The sequence below is a fragment of the Rattus rattus genome, chromosome 5 (assembly GCF_011064425.1).
Source record: "Rattus rattus isolate New Zealand chromosome 5, Rrattus_CSIRO_v1, whole genome shotgun sequence".
Classification (NCBI taxonomy): Eukaryota; Metazoa; Chordata; class Mammalia; order Rodentia; family Muridae; genus Rattus; species Rattus rattus.
Window position 1 is genome coordinate 68472866 of NC_046158.1, and position 23501 is coordinate 68496366.

Here is a 23501-nt window from a genome sequence, read left to right on the forward strand (position 1 = left end):
GTGTTCACGTCTGGGCCTAGGTCAGAGAACCAGTGCAGAGCTGCCCTCAGTGAAGCGGCTCTCTTCTGACATCCTGTGCACTGTCTGACAAGCAGATAAGGCTGGGTCTGTACAATGTAGGGCGTCTAGATTAATGCGGAACTCAGTATGCATCTGATAATAAACTGCAGGCTCTCAGCCGCCGTTAACGGCGGGTGCTATGGAAAGATCCAAGGTTGGCAGGCTGTGTGTGTAGGAGGAATATATACAAAGGGATAGGAAATGAAGCACTTAGGGGCTGGCCAAACCCACAGTGGAGGAGCTAACCCCAGAATGACTCCCAAACAGGCATCCTGCTCAACCGGAGGACTCCTTGTACGTGGCCTGGCTCTCAGTACAGGTGTGAAGTAGGGACAGTCATAGGTCACCACCTCTCCTCAGTCACCTCAGGATGCCAATTCCACACTGGGTGAGCGTGAGGAAGCCTAACTGCAACAGCATTAGCCCTGGGCCATGGAGAGGGAGCTCCTTCACCCCCACTCACCTTCATCTGGTGGGGAGCATAGTGGAGGGCCTGGCGCAGGCAGTCGATGGCTTTTTTCCCCTGACCTTTCACTCTCCAGTAGAGGGCTGCCATGCTGGAAAGGACCCATGATGTCTGATTCTGCAAAGCAAGGACAGGCTAAGGCCAGGGTCTTCTCACCCACACCCCCATGTGCCTTGTCCGAGGCCACCAAAGTGCACAGCAGAGAGGCTCTTGTGTCCCTGCTTGCTCTAGTTAACATCTGTGAACTGAGAAGCATACTCCTGAGTGTATCACGTGGGTGAAATGGTGCTTAACTGGGATCTTAGTCTGTCATTCTTGACTCTCAGTGGCACTAAGAATTCATGTCCACTCTTTAATCCTTATCTTTCCTTAAAGATTCAAAGTTCTGCTCTTCTTAAACATCTTTTTAGAATAAAAAGATGAAATTAATAAATGACGTGGTGCACGCATGTCATGGCCTAGGAATGGAGGAGGCTGGAGGACTTCAGTAGCTGCTTCTCTCCTGTTATCCCCGGAACGTGGGGATGGACTCTGAGGCCAGGCTGATGTGGTATCCACCATCCGACCAGTCCGAAAGTCCTGCCACCATTCCAAAGCTCTGTCGGCATTTTCAGGTTGTCAGCATTGATTCTCGGTCAGGCTGACAGGCTAATGGTGTGGGTCTTCTAATTCACAAACATGGCGGATGTAAATACATAAATGTTTGTGAATGTAGAACCCAGGAACACTGTTACTATGTATGTCCTTTAAAGTGCCTTTCAGCTTTTATTGCTTTCTGATCACAGATTCTGCTTTCTTTGTTGTTATATCAAATGCTTTGAACATATGGAGGTGTAACTTATCTTTAGTGACCTTACATGCAGTCACCTGATAAAAATGCTCCTAAAAATCTGACTGCAGATTTTCTGACTATTGCAGAGAAAGCAGCATCCTCCCTGAGTAATGTTTCTTCTTGCCATACATTTCTCTTTTTGGATTCACTTCTTTGCTTGTTCCCAGCATGAGACATGCTCTCCACCGGCTCAGGTGCTGGATCTTGGTCCCCAGTCTGTGGTGGTGTGGCAAGGTGGCCGGGCCTTGCTGGAGAAAGCACGTCACGGGGTGGGTGTAGAGCTCAGTCTTGCCTCACTTCCAGTTTGCTGTCTTTCTTGCTGTGTGTGAATGGAGACGTGATCTCTCAGCTTCCTTCTCCAGCAGCCTTCTGCCATGCCTCCCGGAGCTGTGAGCCACGTGAACTCTTCCCTCTGTAAGGCATGCCTGGTCCTGGTGTCAACCACAGCTATGGAGAGGTATAATACACACGCAGAGCTGAGAAGTGAGGAGTCTGTGTATCCCCCGAAGTGAGAGCCTTGCTTTCGTCTTTTCCTCCTTACGAGTCAGCTCAGGAGCCATGCTCTGCAGGTGGCATGGTCCCTGGCTGCTCATTCTGTATTACTCCAGACACGGACGGGACTGCATTACTGCTCATTCTGATTAGTTCAGACACGGACGGAACTGCATTACTGCTCATTCTGCATTAGTTCAGACATGGACGGGACTGCATTGCTGCTCATTTTGCATTAGTTCACACGTGGACAGGGACACGTTTGGCAGTCAACTTTCAGAACCTTCTTCAGTTTGGAAACTTTGGACTTTCCTAATGTTCTACTGCTTGCTTTCTTGGATAACCCACATTGGTCAATATAAATCTGAAATAGCATTACTGGACCCAGCCTTTCAATAGTTTGCTTATGATACCTTTATGCCTATAAAATTAAGTCTGTAACTTAAAATTTATATATAACTCACTATGTACATCTCCAAGTGTCTAGTTTTGTTTTTAGGACACTTTTGTCCTAAAGAGATAACCAGAAATTGTTCCTCTTCTCTGACTCCAAAGTCTGTTGGGATTGAAGTATTTACCAAAACTTTGGTAGAATTCCTCTGTTTATATTTCTTGGTGAAAACACATTTTAAAACTTAACTGCTCTATTTATTTGAGAGTATTAAGACTTTTTAGATTACTTTTGTTTCTTTCCTTCTTGAATTAGATTAGGTAAAACATTTTTAAAGGAATTTATTTAAGTTATATGTTTTTAAATTTATTCATATAAAGCTATAAGTACACACCTTTATTTAGTCTACATGTATGGAAGTATGGCATATATGCTTATGTGATACACACACACACACACACACACACACACACACACACACACACACACACGTGCGGCGTATGTGCCTGTGCACTGAGGCATGAGTCCTCATTCCTTTAGGCAAGTTCTCTCCTGAACCGTAAACTGGGGTAGCATTCAATCAGCTCTGCCTCTGTCCCCACAGCACAGCAGGTGTGCATGGCCCCATCTGTTTTGTTATGTGGGTGCTGGGGATTTAAACTCAGGTCCTCACACTTGTGCCACAACGCTCTTACCACTGAGCCATCTCCCCAGCCCCAGGTGTATTTAAACCACCACCACCACCACCACCACCACCACCACCACCACCACCACCACCACCATCCACCACCACCATCCTCCACAGCCACCACCACCACCACCCCCACCACCACCACCACCACTTCTTGAATGTAACAGAGCTGCAGTTTTCTCTTTCCACCTGATATTTGTTATTTATAATTTTTTAAAACCAACTTTGCTATCAGTTTTTCTGTTTAAAAACCCCCAAGTTCTAGAGCGTTGATTGTACTTTTTTGTTTTCTATTTCATTGAGTACTGTACCTAATAACAGAACTTACAGAACTAAGACATAAACAAACTCATAATTACAGCTGGATATTTACTATGCCTCTCAGTAATTCACGGAAGCAGGTAAACATTAGCAAAGACAGAGAAAGCATGAACAATAGTATCAATCAATGTATATTAATGCTTCTAGATTGTTTTACCTAACAGCAAATGCTGTTTTCTTTTAGTGTATGAAATATTTACCGAGCCCACCTTCTAGGACAGAAAACAACCTGAGCAAGTTAAGAATGTTTGTTAGTATCATAGAATACGCAGCATATGCACAGAAACTGGAAAACACCTCGCTCCTTGGCAACCAGGTAACATCTTTAAATCAGAGGAAGCTACAAATCACTCTAAACAACCACATGAAAGGTTGATAAATGAACTTTGCCTTAAGTTTTGAGAGAATATTTAGATTTAGAAAAAAAAAGGCTCAAACCCACGCTACAAACTTCCAGTTTAATTTAACTTAAGTAGAAGAAATTGTAGAAGGTAGATGGTTGTGGTGGTTTGAAAGAAAATGGCCCCCATAGGCCATGGCACTATTAAGAGCTGTGGCCTTGTTGGAGGAAGGGAGCCACTGTGGGGGTTGGCTTTGAGATTTCCTATGCTCAAGCTAGGCGGGACACAGTGTCCTTCTGCTGCTTTTGGATCAAGATATAGAACTCCCCACTCCTTCCAGCACTACGTCTGTCTGCATGCAGCCATGCGTCCTTCTAGGACAATGAACTAAGTAAGCCATCTTCAATTAAATGTTTGCCTACTAAGAGTTGCCGTGATCATGGCGTCTCTTCAGAGCAATTCAACCCAAACTAAGGCACTGGTCATGGAAGCAGGGGGCTGGAGAGATGGCTCAACAGGTAAGGGTGCTGACTGTGTAATCGTGAGGATTAGAGTTAAGACCCAAGCACCTTTCGAGACCTGTAACCCTAGCTCTGAAGGGTCAGGTGGAGACGGGGTCACTAGAGCTTGTTCTTGTACAGACTGAGCCAAAAAAAAAAGTGAGCTCCAGGAGGGACACTGAATGGAATATGTGGAGTATGACAGAAGAGGATACCTGATGTCCTCATCAGACTCTGTATGCACACATAGATGTATGCACCTGTGCACTTATGTGCAAACATACTGATACGAAATATTAATAGTAGGATTGAGAGTGGGTAGACATCACTACAGATCCTACTGATATTCAAAAGGTAGTAAACCAATCTCCCTTCTTTCCCTCCTCCTCCTATCTAAGATGCTGTCTTTCTATGTAGCTCAAGTTGGCCTCACACTCAGCCTCCAGAGAGCCCAGTCTTTCCTTCTTTAAACTGTTCGCTTCAGGTTTTTGTCACAGATCCAAACTACAGGATTTCAGTCTTGTCGTTTCTTTTAAAATCTACAACCACTACTTATAGGTTATGTCTGTATATGTAACTTTATCATCTTACTTCTTAGCAAATCTTGTGTCTTGGGATAACGCACTGGTGGCTATTACATAAAGTTCCTTTGGGGCAGGACTCTTGGAATGTGAACTTTTCTTAGCTTTTTATCTTTAAATGTCTTTATCCTTCCCTCACAGAAGGTCATATAATTCTAGGGGGTCTGTGTCCTTTCAAAATAGTCATCTGGCTTTGATGGCCCTATCACACAGGCTGTCATTTCAGCCACTACCCCTCTGTAGGTGATCTGTCCTTTCCTAATCTCCACGATGTCAGAAATCCTTCAGGTTTCCTTCACTGACTTATCTGAAGCACTGACGAGTGAAACATAGTAACTAAGCCCTTGGTAAATACCCACTGAATGAGTATATGAACGAATGTCTGCATTGATATTTATTAAGCTGTTCTGTCTCCAGTCTAATTCTATAATCTGCACTGTGGTCCTACGGCTCTAAGTCTGAAAATCGCCTTTCTCTGTTGTAAGAAGGCTTCTTGTTATGGTCTGCAAACATCTGCCCTAGTGGGCTGGAGGGCTGGTGAGGAAAGGGAAGTTGTTCTTCCTGTTCTGTGACATCACCCAGACTCATTTCAACAATAGCAACCACAGCTGGGGGCACTTGGCTTCCCCCTCACTGTGCCTCATCACAGCCAAATTTTGTTAGAGTCCTGCAGAATGCTTCCTGTACATCTGTAAGCTAGCAGAGGCCCCAGTGCTTGCTTTCTGCCACCCCTAGGCTGGGAGGACTCACTACAGCTGTTGCCTGTGGTTTACCTCAGCATTTCCTTTCCCCCTTTTCATCCTTCTACAACAATGGAATCTGTTTTCCAAATTAAGTTTGGTTTTTTGAGACGCCTAGTGTCTTCTCTGTCTTCCTGACAGTACCCTGACTGAACACATGCTTTCACGGTTATCTGTCATTGTAGTCAGGTAGCTTTATTATACTGTGTTCAGGTGGGACACACGACATTTCCTGTCTACTGCCTGACTTACCTCTTTATCCAAGGCGCTTGCTGTTAAGTCCACTGTTGTACTTGGAGGTGCAGTGTTAGCACAGTGGAGAGCCAAGCATCACCAGGTCGGCCTGGGCTTCATGGAGAAGGCCAGCAGGTGTTCCAGTGCCCAGGAACTCCCTGGGCAGAGGACTGATGCAATTCCTCACATGAAGTTTCTAAGTGACTAATCAGATTCATCTAACCTGTCCACCTATTGCGTGACTCAACTTAAATAATTATTCCACTTACAGCTGGTGTATACATGTGACCCTAGCACTTGGGAAGTGAAGGCAGGGGGTTCAGAAACTCATGGTCATCTTCTAAGTTTGAGGCCACCCTGGGTTACACCAGATCCTCTTTCAAAAATACACCCCTCCACCAAAAGAAAAATCTTTCTTTCTACCAATTGGGTTCTATTAACCCTTTCTGATTTCACTAGCTTTTCCCCCTATTGTTGCCATTAAACTGTTTTTTTAAAAGTTTATCATGTTTAAATTTCCTTAAAATGTATTATAATGGATATTTAGAAAGTGTAAACACGGGCCAGCAAAATGGCTCAGCAGGTAACGGTGCCAAGATTGATCACCTGAGTTTGCTTCTCGGAATCCACATGATAGAAGAAGAAAACCAAGCAGCAAGCTGTGAACTGACCCCTGCATGTGCACACACACAGTAGAAAGCAGTGTGATCTCCATGTGCTCAGCACTGGCTTCTGCACTGGGCAGCCCGTTTTTATCCCATACACTCTCGTATGTTAAATGGATGCAAACCCCAGGCTTCACAGAATCTCACCAATAAATTTTTCAGGGTACTGCTGAGGTAAAAACTCACATCAAAGCCTATGATTAATACATTATATCTAAAATATTGCAACTTATTCTTTAATACCATCAATTATTCAGTTGACATACTTCCCCCAGTTGGATTGTGAAAGTTCTGCTTTGCGTTCACAGTGTGAATAATAGTAGTTTAAGTGAGGCTCGCATACTGCAATTGGTCGACCTCTGCAGTCTTGCTAGTTTTTCCCTCATCCATTATGTCTGTGAAGAGGCAGGCCTATGTAACATGGAGCAGTCGCTGCATCCTTGCAGGCTTCCCAGTGATTCTGTATAACATGCTCCTTTCCCCAACAATGCCTGTCATTAGCTACTGGGGACCAGACTGGGCTCTGATTTTCTTAGGGAAAAGTAAGGGCAGGACTGTCTCCAGATAGTGATGCAAACTTCCAACAGTCCACACACACGGTGTCGCTTTTAGTCTATGAAGGCAGCAACCAGTAACTGCCTTACATCTGTGAGCAGGACAGCCCCAGAAACACACGGGGCTCTCATTCCTAGCGTTTCAGTTGGAACCTTCTATACAGTTCCTCATCAGTTATTTATGTCAAAGTACAACCACGGAAGGAAGAATACATGCATGCAGTTCTGATTAGTTACATTTCAGTAAACAAGCCGTTCTCATGAACCCTATATGAAAATTATCATAGCAAATTTATTAGTTTAAATACATGCGATAAGGTCCATGCATTGCACGTACTAACCCTGTCACCCAGCTTAGCCTGTGCTTAGCCAAAGGGAACTTATTTAAGTCGTCTCTGAGTTCTTCTGACATGACTTAATTGTTAATTGTTGTCTTTGTGTGGTTCTTTGTTAGACTTGGTGGGAACTGTTTCTAGGGGCTAGATAGATGCTCTGTGATCCTGCTTTTGCAGAGGACCTGGGCTCTGTTCCCAGTACCCACAGGTCAGCTAAGAGCCCCTGTAACTCCAAGTCAGGGATCCTATGCACTCTCTGGCTTCTCTGGTACCTGCATGCACAGGCTGCACACAGACTCACTCAAGACTGCACACACACACATGCAGAAATAAACCTTCTCTAAAGAGCGATTTTTCCTAGGAATCCTGGTTCCTTTCACTGTGACTCGGAGCCAAGGAATCACAGCTGAGGCACTGAGGTGCTTCTCAGCACAGGGCCAGGCACTGTGGCAGATGAAGTCAGAATCTTTACAAATGATGCCATGTGTTGGAGACCCTCACAGTTCCGACTCAGGAGGACAGGTGTTCATTTAGCAGCCCTTTTCACACAAAACCTGTTACTGCCAAATGGAAGACCGATCTGTAACAGCATCAGAAGCAGAGGACAGCTCCACGCTGACAGTAACTTTTATAGATGGAGAACTCAAAAGCACAGGTGACAAGGGGACGCTAGGTAACTGAGACTGTTTGTATACGACAAAGGAAACAACCCACACAGTGAAAGGACACACCACCGCCAGGTTGAGTTTTTGGCTGACCCAGACAGTGTGGACTCATCCCTATGAGCCCACGCCTGGGAAATGAGGCCCACAGAGGGAGAACTCCTCTCTCTGTACCAGCTCACAAGGTCAAATGGGACAATGTGACAACCAAGCACATACTGCGGTAGTGATGGCAGCAGCTTGGTGCAAATCAAATCAGGTGGCACAGAAGGGACCTTTGCAGAGACATCTGAGTACCATGTGTAGAAAGCTCAGCGAGTCTTGGGGGTCTGATGATGCTTATCGATCTCAAACCCAAAGCGGAGTCTAATTAATGTCATCTGCTGACAGCTGGTGATAATTAATGGCAATGCAAACTCAATAATTCCCCAAGGAGATAATTACAGATGGGTACTTGAAGAATACTAAAAGGTAATGGCTATTTTAAAAGCTGAAGGCAAGAGAACACAGAGATCTTTGCTAGGCTGCCCATGGTCAACAGGAAAGAAGCATGGCTGCTGGTCCTCCAGCCCTGTGCTAAGTAAGGTCTTCAGACCAATAGTGTCATCCTGTACCACCCAAGAACAGAGGCAATACAAATCTCAAGCTTGACTGGCGCTTACTGAATATGGGAGAGGGGCACAGGGGCCCTTGAAGTCTGAGTACTAGAGAAAGCCACTTACTCAGAGCAGAGGACTTGAGCCTGTGGTCCTACAATGGAGACAAGGCTGGACTAACTTTTCAGGTCTTCTAATAAACAGTGGTTATAGGCACCAGAGCTTACAGTGAAAATGACCCTGAGTGGTAAACTATCTGGATTGGGTAACTACAACAAACATGGTTACAATTCATGGAAACCCCCAGCCTCGGCTGGTGCACGAGACTATTACAGAAGGGTGGATGCTTATGAGAAACTTGAGAGACCTAAGCTACAGTGGATCATCTAATTCGTTCTTTAGGTAGAGGATAATCTGCTGTGCAGCTCACTTGGAAGTAAACATCCACTGCTGTGTGGTAGCTCACTGCCCTTCCTGTCCCACCCTCTTCTGAGGGAGGCCATGTGTGAATGAGAAACACTGAACTGGGCCGACCGCCGACGCCTAAAGCTATCACGGCAGCTGCGTCTTGCCTGTGCACGCCTGCAGCTGTGGGTAACTTCTGAGGGCGCTGTCTACTCATTTGTGTATCCTTATTACATTGATGCCCAGCACTGATTTTTGTCAGGTGCTCTCTGTTGTTTCTTGAATTTCTGAGCCTCCATCTGCGATCATTTTCCTTTGGCCTGAAAAGACGGTCTAGAGATTTTTAGTTTAAGCCTGTTGGTATCATTTTTCTGTCTTTGGTAGTCGGGAGATCTTTTGGTGGTTTATTTAACCATTATTATTATTATTATGAGACATAATTCACATAGATGTAACATTTGACTTCGACAACTGCTCAAATACCCAACAGCTGAGAAAGTCCTTCCATGCTGTTTCTGTCTAAACCTTCTCCAGGAAGCAGCACAACTTCTATGAGCACAGGTATACGGAACCTACTCCTAGTTTGTGTCTAGAATCCCATAGATAGGGGGATAGGGCTGAACACACATTATGAATTCTCTTTCTCTCCCCCCCCCTCTGTCTCTGTCTCTCTCTCTGTGTATTAGTTCATGTCGGTGGTAAATCTGAGGCGGGGCATACACATGTGCATGAGACCAAGGATAATGATGTCACTTCTCGGGTGCCTGCCTTGTTTATGTAAGCGTAAGCCTGTTTCTCTCTGACACGGAGCTAATCAAGCAGGCTACTGGGCTGGCCTGTGAGCCCTGTGGATCCTGTCTTTATCCCTAGCATTGGGATTATGAGCATGTGCTACCGTGTCTGGCTTTTTAAACACAGTTTCTGGGGATTGAACTCATTTCCTTGTATTTTCATTGTGATGACTGATCTTGGTTGTCAACCTGACTGGTTCTAGAATGCAAACTTCTGGCCACTCTTGAAAAGAACTTCCTTGATTAGATTATTTGAAGTAGGAAGAACCATGTCGAATGAGGGTAGCACCTTCTGGTGGCCACCCATATTAAAAAATAAAAGGATGTAGAAGAAAAACACTTTGCTTTTTGCCTGCTTGTCTTCAGTCTTGCTGGCAAGTTCATCTATTCTGCTGCTGCATCATTTCTTATTCTGACATTAGATTCTAGCTTCTTGAGTTTCATTTGGGATCTAATGTATTTGGCTAAAGACCCATGTATGTCTTTCTGTGATTGGGTTACTCTTTGCCTCTGAATTTCAAAAGTCATTGTTTTTGATAGGCCCATTGTGTAGATGTTTTCCCACATTTTCTGTATCCATTCCTCTGTTGAAGGGCATCTGGTTCTTTCCTTCTGGCTATTATAAATAAGGCTTGAACATAGTGGAGCCCTGTCTTTTTATATGTTGGGGCATCTTTTGGGTATATGGGGGCTTCTGATATACTGGGGCTTGTGAACCCCACCAACAATGGAGGATGTTCCCTTTCTCACAACTCTCACCTGCTTCTTCTCACTGGTATGAACATAGTTGGACTACCTCATTTCTTTAGTCATATCCTCAGCTGTGAATTCTCTGTTTAGCTCTGAATCCCATTTTTTAATTGATTTGCCCCTGCATTCTTTGTATATTCTCTCTCTTTTCCCAATCTGTTGGTTGCCGTTTGTCCTAACCACAGTGTCCTTTTTGCCTTACAGAAGCTTTGCAGTTTTTCTGAGATCCCATTTGTCGATTCTTGATCTTAGAGCATATTTTTTTTTGTTCAGGAAATTTTTCCAGGGCCCATGTTTCCAAATGCTTCCTAGTTTTTCTTCTATTAGTTTGTTTCTTTTGATGTGGAGTCCTTGAACTCTAATATAAGCATGGATGGATCTGCATTCTTCTACATGTTGACCTCCAAATACTTTTCTTTTTCCATTGGATGGTTTGGCCCTTTGTCAAAAATCAACATGAGTGTGGGTTCTTTCTGGGTCTCCCCATTGGTCTATCTTCTGTCTCTGTAAATACCATGTTTTTATCTTTTCTGTAATACTGCTTTGAGATTATAGTGATTCCCCCTGAAGTCCTTTTTATTGTTGACTTTTTATCCTGGGTTTTTGTTAGCATATTTTTGAAGAATGGATGTTTTTGATGGGGATTGCATTGAATCTGTAGATCACTTTGAATGGCCAAAAATCCTGCCAATCCATGAGCATGGGAGATCCCATCTTCTGAGATCTTCTTCAATTTCTTTCTTCAAGAGTCTTGAAGTTCTTATTGTATGAATATTATGAAGGGTGTCATTTCCTAATTTCTTTCTCGTTTTCTCTTTTGTGTAGAGGAAGGCTACATTCTTTTGCTGATACAATCCTATCATTGTTCCAATTTCATTGAACTATATTGAATAAGTAAGTCCCTGATTTTAGTGGGATTGCTAACTGAATAGACCTGTTTCAGCATCTAATGAAATGATCATGTGGTTTTGTTTTTTCAGTTTGTTTATATAATGGATCACGTTGATGGTTTTCCGTATATTGAACCATCCCTGCATGCCTGGGATGAAGCCTACTTGATCATGGTGGATGATTGTTTTGATGTGCTCTTGGATTGGTTTGCCAGAATTTTATTGGTATTTTTGTTTTTGGTCTAAGTTCTCTTTCTTTGTTTCTTTGAGGTAAATGTGTAAATCCATAGAAATAATCTTTTCACTTTGATAATATTGGTGCGTCATGAAGGTCAGATTTAAAACCGGAATAAGCTGCCACCCTTTTTATGTTCAATCATCTGTCTAGGAAATTGTCCCTGCTTTTTGAATATAGGCTTTATAGTAAGATCTGATATCCTCTGAATCTGTGGCATTTCTGATTTTGTTAGTTTGGACATCCTGTGTCCTCCAACATGTCATTAATCTTAGAACTTTTACACCTATGTTTCTAGGTGTGCTTTCTTTGGATTTGGTTTGTATTTCTGTTCTTTATAGTTGCTGAGTTCAAGTCCCATGCCAGATTCACGAGCTGTCAATACCTACATGGTGCCTTGCCTCTTGTCTAATGTATCTATTGAAGAGAATTTTGGTGAAGTCCAGTTTTTCATTTTTGCCTGTACAGTTCCTGCTCTTTCTGTTCTGAACATCTTCACTTGCCTGCTCTAAGGATCTGAAGACCTCCAATGTTACCCTGGCAGTTGTACTGTTTCAGCTTTGATACTTGATACTCACACGACCTATCTCGAGTTGACTTTTAGGGACTACACGAGGTGCAGTGGAGGGTTTTTCTATTATTATTTCAAGTCATTTATTCAAGAAAGATTTTCACATTGAACCCTGTGGTCATTTGTGGCTCTACTTTCTGTTCCTTCCCTCTCTTTGTCTCTTTGTCCACGCTGCACACAGTTGAGAGCCCATTTTTCCATATGATACTTACAGGGGATGAGTGTCTAGGGTAGCAGTGTTTTCCCAGTCATGAGATTCCTTGGGGTTCTGGTTTGACCTTCCTGTTGAGCGGCTGGCTGTAGTTCATTTGAATGTGATACCTTTTCCTCTATCGTCTAAGGTTTTGTCTTTTGTCCACAGTCACTATGATGTTATACTGACGATTCTTTGTATTCATAGTTTTTGTTCACAGCCTGTCTTGATTCTATGGAATAATGCCCTTCATCACTGCTAGAGAATGCTTAGGTCTTAACTTCTACAAGTGTTGCTTCTGCACTGCCCTCTCTTCTTCCTGGAGGGATGATGGACTCCTTGTTGTTTGTTTTTAGGTTTGTCTCAAGTCTTTTAAGCCCCTAGGTGAAGGCCCCTTACACACCTTTACTTTTTACCCCACAGGTTGGGCATTTTCTAATAACCCATCTTAACGTGTATCTTCTCTGCTCCTATGACTATGCTTATGTTCCATTGTCTAATTTACGATGATCACCACTTCTAAATGTACGGTTTGGCAGTGCTCCAAGCACTCACACTGTATACAATCACTGTGCAAAACGTTTTTCATTTGAAAACGTAAACTGTACATTAAGCAGCAGCCCCTTCCTCTGGTCTCCGGCAGGCAACCATCACTGTACTATAATATCTGATATGTGTGTCTGACCATTCTGATACATAAGTGAAATCAATTCAGGATTTGACTTTTTTCTAACAGCTTAGTCGGTATAATTCCTTGAAATTGACCTATGTGGTAGAATGTGGCAAAAATGCCTTCCATTTCAATTGAATCATTGTGTTTACATACATTTCACTTGTCTATTTATCTGATGTTGGGCATTTAGGCTGATCCCACTATTTGGCTATCTGGAAGAATACTGCTACAAACACGAACGTACAAGTGTTTCCTTGAGAGGATACTTTCAATCGCTTGAGTATGTACCAAGGAGTGCAGGTGCTGATTCCTTAGGCACACCTATCTTTAGGAAGACCTATGATGCGTTTTTCTTTTTAAATCCAACAGCGACAGTAAGAGTTTATGTTCATACCAACATCACACAAGGGTTACAATTCCTCTTCATCCTTACCAACACTTTTTTTGTTTTATGCAACTGTTTTAACAGATGTGAAGCCCTTTTGGTTAGGGTTTACTTTCCTGTGACTGGTGATGTGGGGCACATTCCTCCTGGTTGTAGCTACTGCAAGCTATCATTGGAGGAATGGTTGTTTAAAGCCCACGCTCACTTTTAGGTTCTTATCATTGACTGGGAGGACTTTTTGATATGCCTTGGACATCTTACTCATCAGATGGATGGTTTGCAGTACTGCTGCCCACGCTGTAGCCTGCCTCCTGTGCTGGTGACACACAGAAATCTCCAGTCACCGTGGAGCCCAGTCTCTCCTACTGTTTTCACTCCTGTGCTCCTGGGTCACAACTCAGCATCAGGAGTCCCAGGGATTCTTGTAAGACTCTGCAGTCCTAGCCTTTTAGCCATTAGATTTGTGGTAAGAGTTGAGCTTCAGTTTATCTCATGTGGCTATACCATGTCCTTAATACTATTTGCCACAGAGAACAATCTTGATGTTGGTCAAACTTCATCTGACCATCTTATTTTTTCTGATTGTTTTTGTTTTTGTTTTTCTGGTTTAAAGCCCATGTATTACATTTTTAATTTCAGTTTTTATAATTCCTAGTCACCAAAAGTCCATGTAAGTTTTCTTCTCACAAATTTCAGTTCTCTAGAGAATTTTTTTCCAATCTTGATTCATCAGGCTTGGTGGCTCGTGCTAACCCACAGTTATCTTCTCACAGAGAGCATCTGCCCTCTCCTCACACTTTATTCCATTACTAAGAGCTAAGTTTTGGCTGCAGAGCCTCCTCCCTGATTGGGTCCTTCTTGAAAGGGCCCAATCTCCAGACCTTCCATATGAAATCCTGGGATATTTATCAGAAGCCCTTGTCTTCCGATGGTGGGCTGATACCTAGAATTCTTGCCTTCATGGATGAGATTGCCCAAATGTTTCCCCAGTCTTTGTCTCGGCTTCCCCTCTCGGTGTTCACTGCTGTTTGCCAGTGTCTGCGGCTCGGCAACCCTCTCTTCTCACCGAGACCCCAGCTTCTCTCTTGGCCAGAGGGCTGCACGCCTGTTAGTATATCCCCTCCCCCAACCCCGCACAGTTCTTTAAACTGCAACACTTGTTGAATTCAATCTGAATATTTTCATCATTTCCTCTGCTCCTTCATTAGCCCTCTCTCCTGTCATGTTTAACCTATCTGAAGACAGTGGTGCTTCTAGGAGCTCCTTAGAAATTAAATTTAAAAACCCTGAAACCTAGGTTTAATTTGTCCACTCCCTTTGTTCATAGTCTTTATGAGAGTGTTAGTTTTTAATCTTTATGTAATTTGCTAACCTCTTCCCACACTGCATGTGAATTCTGAGTTAGTCATTCAGGAAGTGTTTGCCACTTTCAGGTCTCAGAGGGACCCACGTTCTAACTGTACTCACAAGAGATCCATTTTTACAATAGTTTATTCTCTGACCCTTTTCGTATTTATCTTAGCAGATGTGGAAGGAATGGATTTAATCTTACCTATTTCCTATTCAGCTTAAAACACGTGATTTCCTGTGCTGGGTGCTGCCTCTGTGTGCTGAGCTGCCACAGACAATTAGCTTCCTGTCCTTCCTCACCGGCCTGCGTGCTCACGCACCGCTATTAAACGGTTTTAATTAAAGACTTCATGTATGTTTAATATGAGGTTAAGTCCTCCTCTTCTCCAACTGTTCTCTTCCAGTCTGCCTGGTAATTCTTCATTGTTCAGTCTTGTGGATAAACTTACAATTAGCTTGTCTGGTGCTGGAGAAAACACAGTACTTTTATTGTTATTGCTAAAAATCACAAATTAACTCAGGAAGAACTCTCACACTGTGGGGACTCTGCTCTGAGGAACAGGGCTTATTTTCTCATTTGTCATATCTTTCTCTTTTTTAAAAATAATTTATTTAATTTTATGTTCATTAGTGTAAGGGTGTCAGACCCCTTGGAGTGGAATTAGACGGTTGTGAGTTACCGTGTGGTTGCTGGGAATTGAACCCAAGTCATGTGGAAGAGCAGTCAGTGCTCTTAGCCACTGAGCCATCTCTCCAGCCCCTTGTTATATTTTTCGACATTGTTTTGCATTTTTCTCAGGTTTAGAAATTAATATTTTATAACTTTACAATTTCTTTATACCTATATGAAAATCGATCAATCTATCTTTCTATCTTTCTTTCTTTCTTCCCAGTTTTACTTATTTATTAGCTTAATCTGGTCAGAAATATCCTAAGTGATTTAAAATTTTGGAATACTATTAAAACTTAAAGAAAAAAATCAGATATGTGACCCTCTTTTCTCTTTCTTAGGCATTTGCAAAAAACATGGCCCTGTCCCTTCCAAACATGTTTTACAGCTACTCTGAGACACATATCAAAACCTACCGAGATTGGGCGTATGTCTCCTTTTAGGTAAGTCCATGTTCAGACTGCATATGGCTGTGCCACATTGACTCAAGCTTGGCGATTTAATGGAACAGAAATATGTTATTGCACAGTTCTGGAGACAAGAAAGGAAGATCAGCATTACTGTCCAAATCCGTGACCGGCAGGGCTGAACTCTTTGCAGAGGCCTGGGAGGAGCATCGTTTCCTTCTCCTTTGGCCTCTGGAGGTGGCTGGCATTCACTTCACCTTCAGTGCTGCAGGTTTTGACTTAAGTTACATCTCCTCCCTCCTTGAAGGCTGCCTGTGAGTGTACACAGTGCCTTCCTATGTACCTCAGGATATAATAACCTTTCATCTCTCAATTCTGAAAGTTGTATCTGCAGAATTCCCTTTCTGACCTAAGGTAACTTTCACAGACTCTGGGCACATGGGGTCACTACCCAGCTTACCACAGACCCGTTATCCTTATGAACTGCCACTTTAACTCCATTAGTGCCTTCAGCCTCGGTTTCCCTTGAAGTAAGAATGAAGTGATACTCAGCTCCTCTTTGGCACTGTTTGTACCACGTCATTGTTCATGTCTGTGCTTTAACCTTTTCATATTCAGATATTTAAAGTGTCCCTTCTAAGCAGCAAGTGGCTGTGTTTAGAAAGCTGATGACACGTGACTTCCATCCCGCCTGGGCAGCATCTCCTGACGCTTCTGTGCCTGTGTTATTAGTTTGATGTGTCTATATTGTTAGGTTCCTTGACTTCCTTCAATTTAATCAAACACTTTATGCTATTCCATTTTCCTTCTGCTAATCTGCATCCTAAAATAATTTTGGAAGTTAGCCCATGGCTTAAAACATACATGTAAGTCATTACTCTTACAGTCTGACTGACACCAGGTCAGTGTTGGGACTTTAAACCTCACACAGTACTCTTTCCTCCCTATGTAACTGCTACCTCACATCCTATATGAGAGGTCCCTAGAGCGAGCTGCTGCAGTGCAGTCCCTGTATACAAGTCACTGAGCATTTACGTTTTAATTTTGGTTCCATTTCTTGCACATCCATACTTCTACCTGAGGTCATTTCCCTATAGCTCTGCCTTCCCATTTTAGTTTAGTTTAGATCTGCTGGTGGACATTTTTTTTTCAGTTTTTGGCCAACTGAACACATCTATTTCTCCTCAGCTTCTGAAGGGTACCTCTGCTGACAGAGAATTCTGGGTTTGGCATTTTCTTTACGCAGCACTGTAAGATAGCTTTTGGTTTTCACGAATTCTGCTAGGCACTACTGGTCTGAGTATTGCTTCCCTCAAGGCAGGCGTGGACTGAAAGTGGGCGACACATTCTCAGAGCAGAGCCCTGAGACATGCACTTCGCTAAGGTAGAGGCAGCTGCATCTGGAGCTTGGGCAGCTCTTGCAGCCTTCTCAGGAGGCATCAAATGGACAAAGCAGTCTGGGCGTCTCCCCTCAGCAGTGCGAGTGACTTCAGCTGAGTGCAGAGGCTGAGGAGAGAACTGTGAGGAGACAGGCAGCTGCTCTCTGCTAAGTCTGGAGTGCGGAACCCCCAACCACCAACCAACAAGGACACTGGTACTTTCCTGTGTCCTTCAACTTGTGGTTTTCAGTGGCTTTGGTATTGTCATTGAATGTCTTGTCCATTTAAAATCTTATATTTTAAATCTTATTAAATTTTAAGTAGGTGTGTCATACGGCATAACCTAGAGATGTGCTTTTAAAGTTAAAAACAAACAAACAAACAAACAAACAAACAAACACAACTATGTATGGCTACTTTTCCTGTCTGTGCACCATGTGCATGCCTGGAGTCTCAGAGGCCAGAAGAAGGCATCAGAGCCCCTGGAACTGGACATGGTTTTGAGTGGCCTTGTGGGTAATGAGACTCAAACCCACGTACTGTGGAAGAGCAGCCAGTGCTCTTAACTGCTGAGCCGTCTCTCCAGTCCCTAGTTATGCTTTAATCCATTCTGAAAGTCTCATTCTTTTAATAGGTAAGGTTCGTTTGTGTCATAGCCCATCTGCATTTCTGGCTATGACTAATGAGCCTGCCCCAGCCTACTTACAGGTATGTAAGTACCTGTGCATACATATTCATTTCCTGTATGCTTGCTTCACTTGACCCTTTCCCAATCTCTCTTTGGTATCTAGGAAAGCTCATATTGTACCTGTAGTGAATGTCTTCATCCCAGTGACAATGTGTGCTGCCACCTCACATCACATTCCTTGCATTCTTATTTTTACTGACACCCTTTCCTTCCTCCAATATCAGCACACGATCGTCGATTCCCAGCCAGTACCCACTAATTAAGCAGTACACTGACTTGACCTTTTATGGGTGTTTCTACTCAGTCTTTTTTTGACAGCTGCAGCATACCTGTATTTCAGAGGACATGTCCTTATACATGGCAGTGGCTTCTGCAGGTAGCTTAGCTGTGCAGACAGACACCACGCTCGACACTAGTCCCGTCTATGCTACCCTGGTCAGCAAGGCTGTGCAGATGGGGTGCATGGGAGCAACAATCACGGCAGGCTCATCACCGTTGCCTATGCACGTTATACTCATGGCCACCTTGGTAGCTCAAGGCTCACAGCTTTTCCCTTGAACTTCCTATGTTAGTCCACTGACTTCTGGTATTGTGTCTTTGTTAAAAACCTAGTAACACGAGTCTATTCTGAACGTTCAGATACATTTCTTAAAAATACTTTGAGAGACCAGGAAGATGTCTCAGTAAATAGAGGCACCTGTGTGCAGGACAGAAGAACTAAATTTGATTCTAGAACCTACAAGGTGGCAGGATCCAATTCCTGACAGTTGTCTCAGACATCCACATACCCCATTCCCCGCTAGAGAGGGAGAGAGGGTGGGAGGGAGGGAGAGGAGGGGGGAGTGGAGAGTGTAAAAGAGAGAGAGAAGTAATTAAAAAATATAAATTTACTAAAATATATCTTAGAGCTGGCTATCTTGGTTAATTTCCCTAAGTGTATGGTATGCTATTTCTTTTAGTTTTTTGATATTGTCTGTTTATTAGATAGGATTTATGTATTTATTTATTTACTAAGACAGGTTCTCTTTACATAATTCTGGCTTTCCTGGAGGATTCACCTTTTCAAGATACTGTTTCAAAGCCTTTTACTATTTGATTTGATTTTTCCCCACTCCCTTTTTTCTTTTCAGGACTCTAATTATATGGGTATTGGGTCCTTTTCTTTCTTTTATATCTACCTCTTTAACTTTCCCTTCATTTCCTATTTGTGTGTTGGGTGGAGGGGGACTTCTGGCTTGTAATTTTGAAACAAGGTCTTATTGTCTAGTCCATGTAGGTCTTGAATTCATGATGTAGCCCAGGATGTTCCTGAACTTGAGATTCTCCATCCACAGTTCCGCCTCCTTTTGATAAGAGAATGATCCTCCTCGTGCTGTTTTCCTTGGGTGTTATCCAGTGTGTGACTTCTTTCATCGTCATCTGGAAGTAACTTCTCTCATTTGTAACTCTTTCATTTGGATATGCTATGCCTTTAAATCCCCTTCTGCCAGCATCTCGCTCTCCAGTTCTCTAAGCAGAGCTAAGTCGTTGGTTCTGAGTAGGAGGCGGAGGCTCGGGTCCTTTAACCCTGGGCTCCTCACCCTTCTCCAGCCCAGCGCAGGTCTCGGCATCCCCAGCAGCCTCTAAGTGCTAGCACTGCCTGCTCTCAGTGAGCTCACGCTCACGTTTGTGGTCTGTGGTTTTAAATGAGTATAAAGGCCTGTAGACACCTGCTTTATGTAAGCCCCACCATAACTCAGAGGCACTTTGTCCTGTGCTGGATGCAGTTGCTCTGAAGCGGGGTGCTCTCTCTCGAAGCCTGAACTGTTGTGTCAGGAAGGAAGCGTCAAGGACTCTCTCTTGCTTTATTAAAGTGGAATAATTTGCTTGGATAAGCATCGTTGCTAACTCTTTTGGAAGATGCCCTTTTAACCAGACAGAAAGAAAAGAACTTGCCAAGTCTTATTTAATTCTAGCTCCAATTGCATTTTTCCTATCATGTTTTCTTCCATTCTTCTGTTATGCTTTCCGTTTTCTCCTTCCTATCCTGTACCTCCCTCCTGTGTTCATCTGTATTCTCCCTGCTGCCACTTCCAATCTGCCAGCCTGCCTGTGACTCCCTCTCCTGTTTGCTAGCATTCAGGGTGAGAATCCTGGTTTCACACCCTTTGCTAGCCTCTCCCTGTGTTTTTAGTTTTGCTCTGCGATCTTGATTCATAAGTTGTTTCATGTTATTTTTAAAATTCATGGCAAGAAGTCTAGACTAAGTTGTGCTTTTGGCCCCCACAGCCTCTCCTGCTGCATGCTCTCCGATGGTCTTGCTGTTCCTCTGTGTGCTGGTCCCGAGTCTGTATCACCACTACACCAGCTCTTTGTACTCCTCGGGATCTTCCCTTCAGGGAGTGGACGTCTGTGGCCATATTCAGATTGCCATCCCAGCCTATCTTCTGCTCCACTTCCCATATGCCTTTCTGTCTGTCTCAGGCACTCTCGGCTATCCTTATGTTTTACTATTTATTTATTTGGGTCTGTAGATCACATATGGGCCCTACTTTCATTACAAATGGGCAATTCCCACGTGCAATACCCATAGGAAGTCAACTGTTATCAAGTCCGGTCACACTCACATTGAACTGAGTTGCTTTTCTTAATCGCCGTTATGAATAACCTCTTCAATATCAGATAGTACTAGATTGATTCTTAGCTACAGAGTAATCAGGCTAAACATGTAACTCCTCTCCTTTATGGAGCATAACACACAGGCAGAAAAGTTATCTTAGACATTTCAGGTACATTGTCTGAGCTGTTGAAAATGTAGTGTTGTAAATGTGCTTCAGGCCTAGAGTTGAAAAGCTACCTACCTCACAAGGAATTTCCTGTCTACCACATTCTTCCCTGACGCACACCGCATCACTTCCTATACCTGGGTTCTATAATTCCCAGCATCACTGCCAGTCAATACACAAGCAGAAGCGAGGAGGCGCCACTGACTGGGCACGCCTAGTCCCAGAACGAAAAGAAGTGGTGGGAAGAGTAACCAGGTTTCTGAGGAGCTACGAGGGTGCCGAGGTGCCCTGAGGGCTCACTTCCCCCTGGGGCTCTGCTCACCTCAGCCACAGGCAGAAGGGTGAGAGCCATGTGGGAATCCAGAAAGAAGTCAGTGGGTGAGCAACAATTTCTCGCTACTTTGGGGGACTTACTTTTTCCAAAACCTTGGCAATTCGGGTGCCGATTTGTTCAAGCGACTGCTGAGGGTACTGGTCCTTGCCAAGATTCTGCAGTACCTGGAACAGAAGGAGATGGTTGGTGAGAGAGCTGAAGAAGAGACCGGATTTGGATGGTGCCATTGCTGCTCAGCTGGGGGTGGAGCACCACAGCAAAACGCTTTTCTGGGACACTGCTGTGCGTCTGCTGGGGAGCCAGTCTGTGGAAGGTACACTTACGGTGACTCTGACGGATCACGGTCCTCGCCCACTTAGGAAAACTTACAGATGTAGGAAACACAGTCATCAGGGCAATACTAGAAGGTAAGGCAACAAATCCACTTGTAGTTCTGCCACCGGCATGGGTGCTGTTAATGCCCGTATGCGTATTTCCAGACATTTGCTGTGTGTGTAAACTGTCATCGACCTCTTCACATAATATACTCTTAGCTTTTCTTCATGCCAACAAACATCCTTGTCTTAGTCATGGTTTCTATTGCTGTGATAAAATACCATGACCAAAGTAACTTGTAGAACAAAGGGTATATTTCAGCTTACAACTCTCAGGATGTACTCCATCATGACAGGCAGTCAGGGCAGAAACTCAAGCGGGGCAGGAACCTGGAGGCCGTCACTGATGTACACGCTACAGAGGGGTGCTGCTTGCTGGCTTGCTCCTCATGGCTTGCTCAGCCTGCTTTCTTACAGCACCCAGGACCACCAGGGCTGGTCACTCCCATATCAGACAAGAAAATATACCACAGGCTAGTCTAGTGGAGGCATTTCTCAACTGAATTCCTCTTCTAAATCAACTCTAGCAAGTTGACATAAAACTAACCAGCATGAGGGTTGGGGATTTAGCTCAGTGGTAGAGCGCTTGCCAAGCTCAAAAAAACAAAAACAAAAACAAAAACAAAACAAAACAAAAAAACTAACCAGCATGACCTTCTCCCACATCTAGCCGGATCATGCCACTGTATATCAGCTGCTATCTTATCTGACTTCTCCTTTAACATGGGCATCTGTGACATGTTTTCCAAATCTCCACTCAGGTACAGTCTTTGCTAGGAATATGCTGGGTTGGTCCTCCTGCCTTTCTTAAGAATTGTCAATAGGAAAATTACCGCCCCAAATGTTTCTCTCCTGAGCCTCTCTGTGGGAGGCAGAAGCCAGCCCACCCTGATAGGTATGCTGGTTACAGTCATAAGAATTATAAGCTCTGTCCTAGGGCCTGAACTGAATTAGGCTTGGCTGAAAGCTACCTAAGTCAGGGCCAACTAAAAAAATTAAAAAAGCGAGGGAGCCCTGGATGTTCCCTCTTGATTTCTGCTGCTAGTTACATTGTAGCTGTGAAGCTAATACCACAACAATCCCAACAAGCCTAGTACTCACCTCTGTTAGCTGGCTCTCACCGGTGTAGTGCAGGCTGGCTCTGTTGGACACTCCATGTAAGTGGTCCAGGGTATGCATGCTTGTGGGGAGATTGCCATTGCACAGAGGTTCCATTGCTGGCTGTTGTATGGGTGTGGCAAAGTCTATATGTTCTGTGATGCTGGAAAATGGAAATGACCACATGAACCATGGAAAATCCAAGTAGGCAGAGTCGAACAATCAGCACCTCCAACTTCCATGGGACTCCCTCACCAGAGAGGGTTTGAAATGAGTGGGTTTCTTCTAGGTTTTCTTCTTTTAGGGAACAGATAGCAATAAGACACACAACTGGTTTCTACAGCCTGCTTCTCCTGATCTTTCTTAAGAATGTCAACAGGAAATTACTGCCCCAAATGTTTCTCTCCCGAGTCTGCTTACAAACATACTTGCTGCTCAAAGAGAAAGTCATCTAGAAGCTAGGCAGTAAAAGCAGACAGACTGGCCATTCATTGTATTGGCATCAAATCTAAGTACTTAATTTCATGACCTCAAGAAGTCAATTTTAAAAAAATTATTCGGGACCCCCATTGAAGGAATCAGAGAAAGGACTGAAGGAGCTTGAAGGGGCTTGAGACCCCATATGAACAACAATGCCAACCAACCAGAGCTTCCAGGGACTAAGCCACTACCCAAAGACTATACATGGACTGACCCTGGGCTCCAACCTCATAGGTAGCAATGAATAGCCTAGTAAGAGCACCAGTGGAAGGGGAAGCCCTTGATCCTGCCAAGACTGAACCCCCAGTGAACGTGATTGTTGGGGGAGGGCGGTAATGGGGGGAGGATGGGGAGGGGAACACCCATATAGGAGGGGAGGGGGAGGGGTTAGAGGGATGTTAGCCTGGAAACTGGAAAAGGTAATAACAATTGAAATGTAAATAAGAAATACCCAATTTAATAAAGATGGAGAAAAATTATTTTGAAAAATGTAAATTATGTATATATGTGTATCTCTGTGCTGGTAAGTGCAGATAACCAGAGGCCATGGAGATCCCTGGTGCTGGGGTTACAGGTGGTTGTGAGCCATCCATACAGTTGCT

At 43.8% G+C, this 23501-nt stretch overlaps 1 protein-coding gene across 2 annotated transcripts in view; it reads right to left on the reverse strand.

Moving 5' to 3' along the window:
• Positions 1-23501, reverse strand: part of Ttc17 (tetratricopeptide repeat domain 17) — a 105119-nt gene that overhangs the window by 4182 nt on the left and 77436 nt on the right. For both annotated transcript variants that reach the window (XM_032903772.1, XM_032903771.1), the window contains 3 exons: positions 22423-22582; positions 21028-21111; positions 524-643 (listed from right to left, as the gene is read on the reverse strand). In XM_032903772.1, coding sequence (XP_032759663.1) covers positions 524-643; positions 21028-21111; positions 22423-22582 — 364 coding nt within the window. The remainder of the gene's footprint in view (positions 1-523; positions 644-21027; positions 21112-22422; positions 22583-23501) is intronic.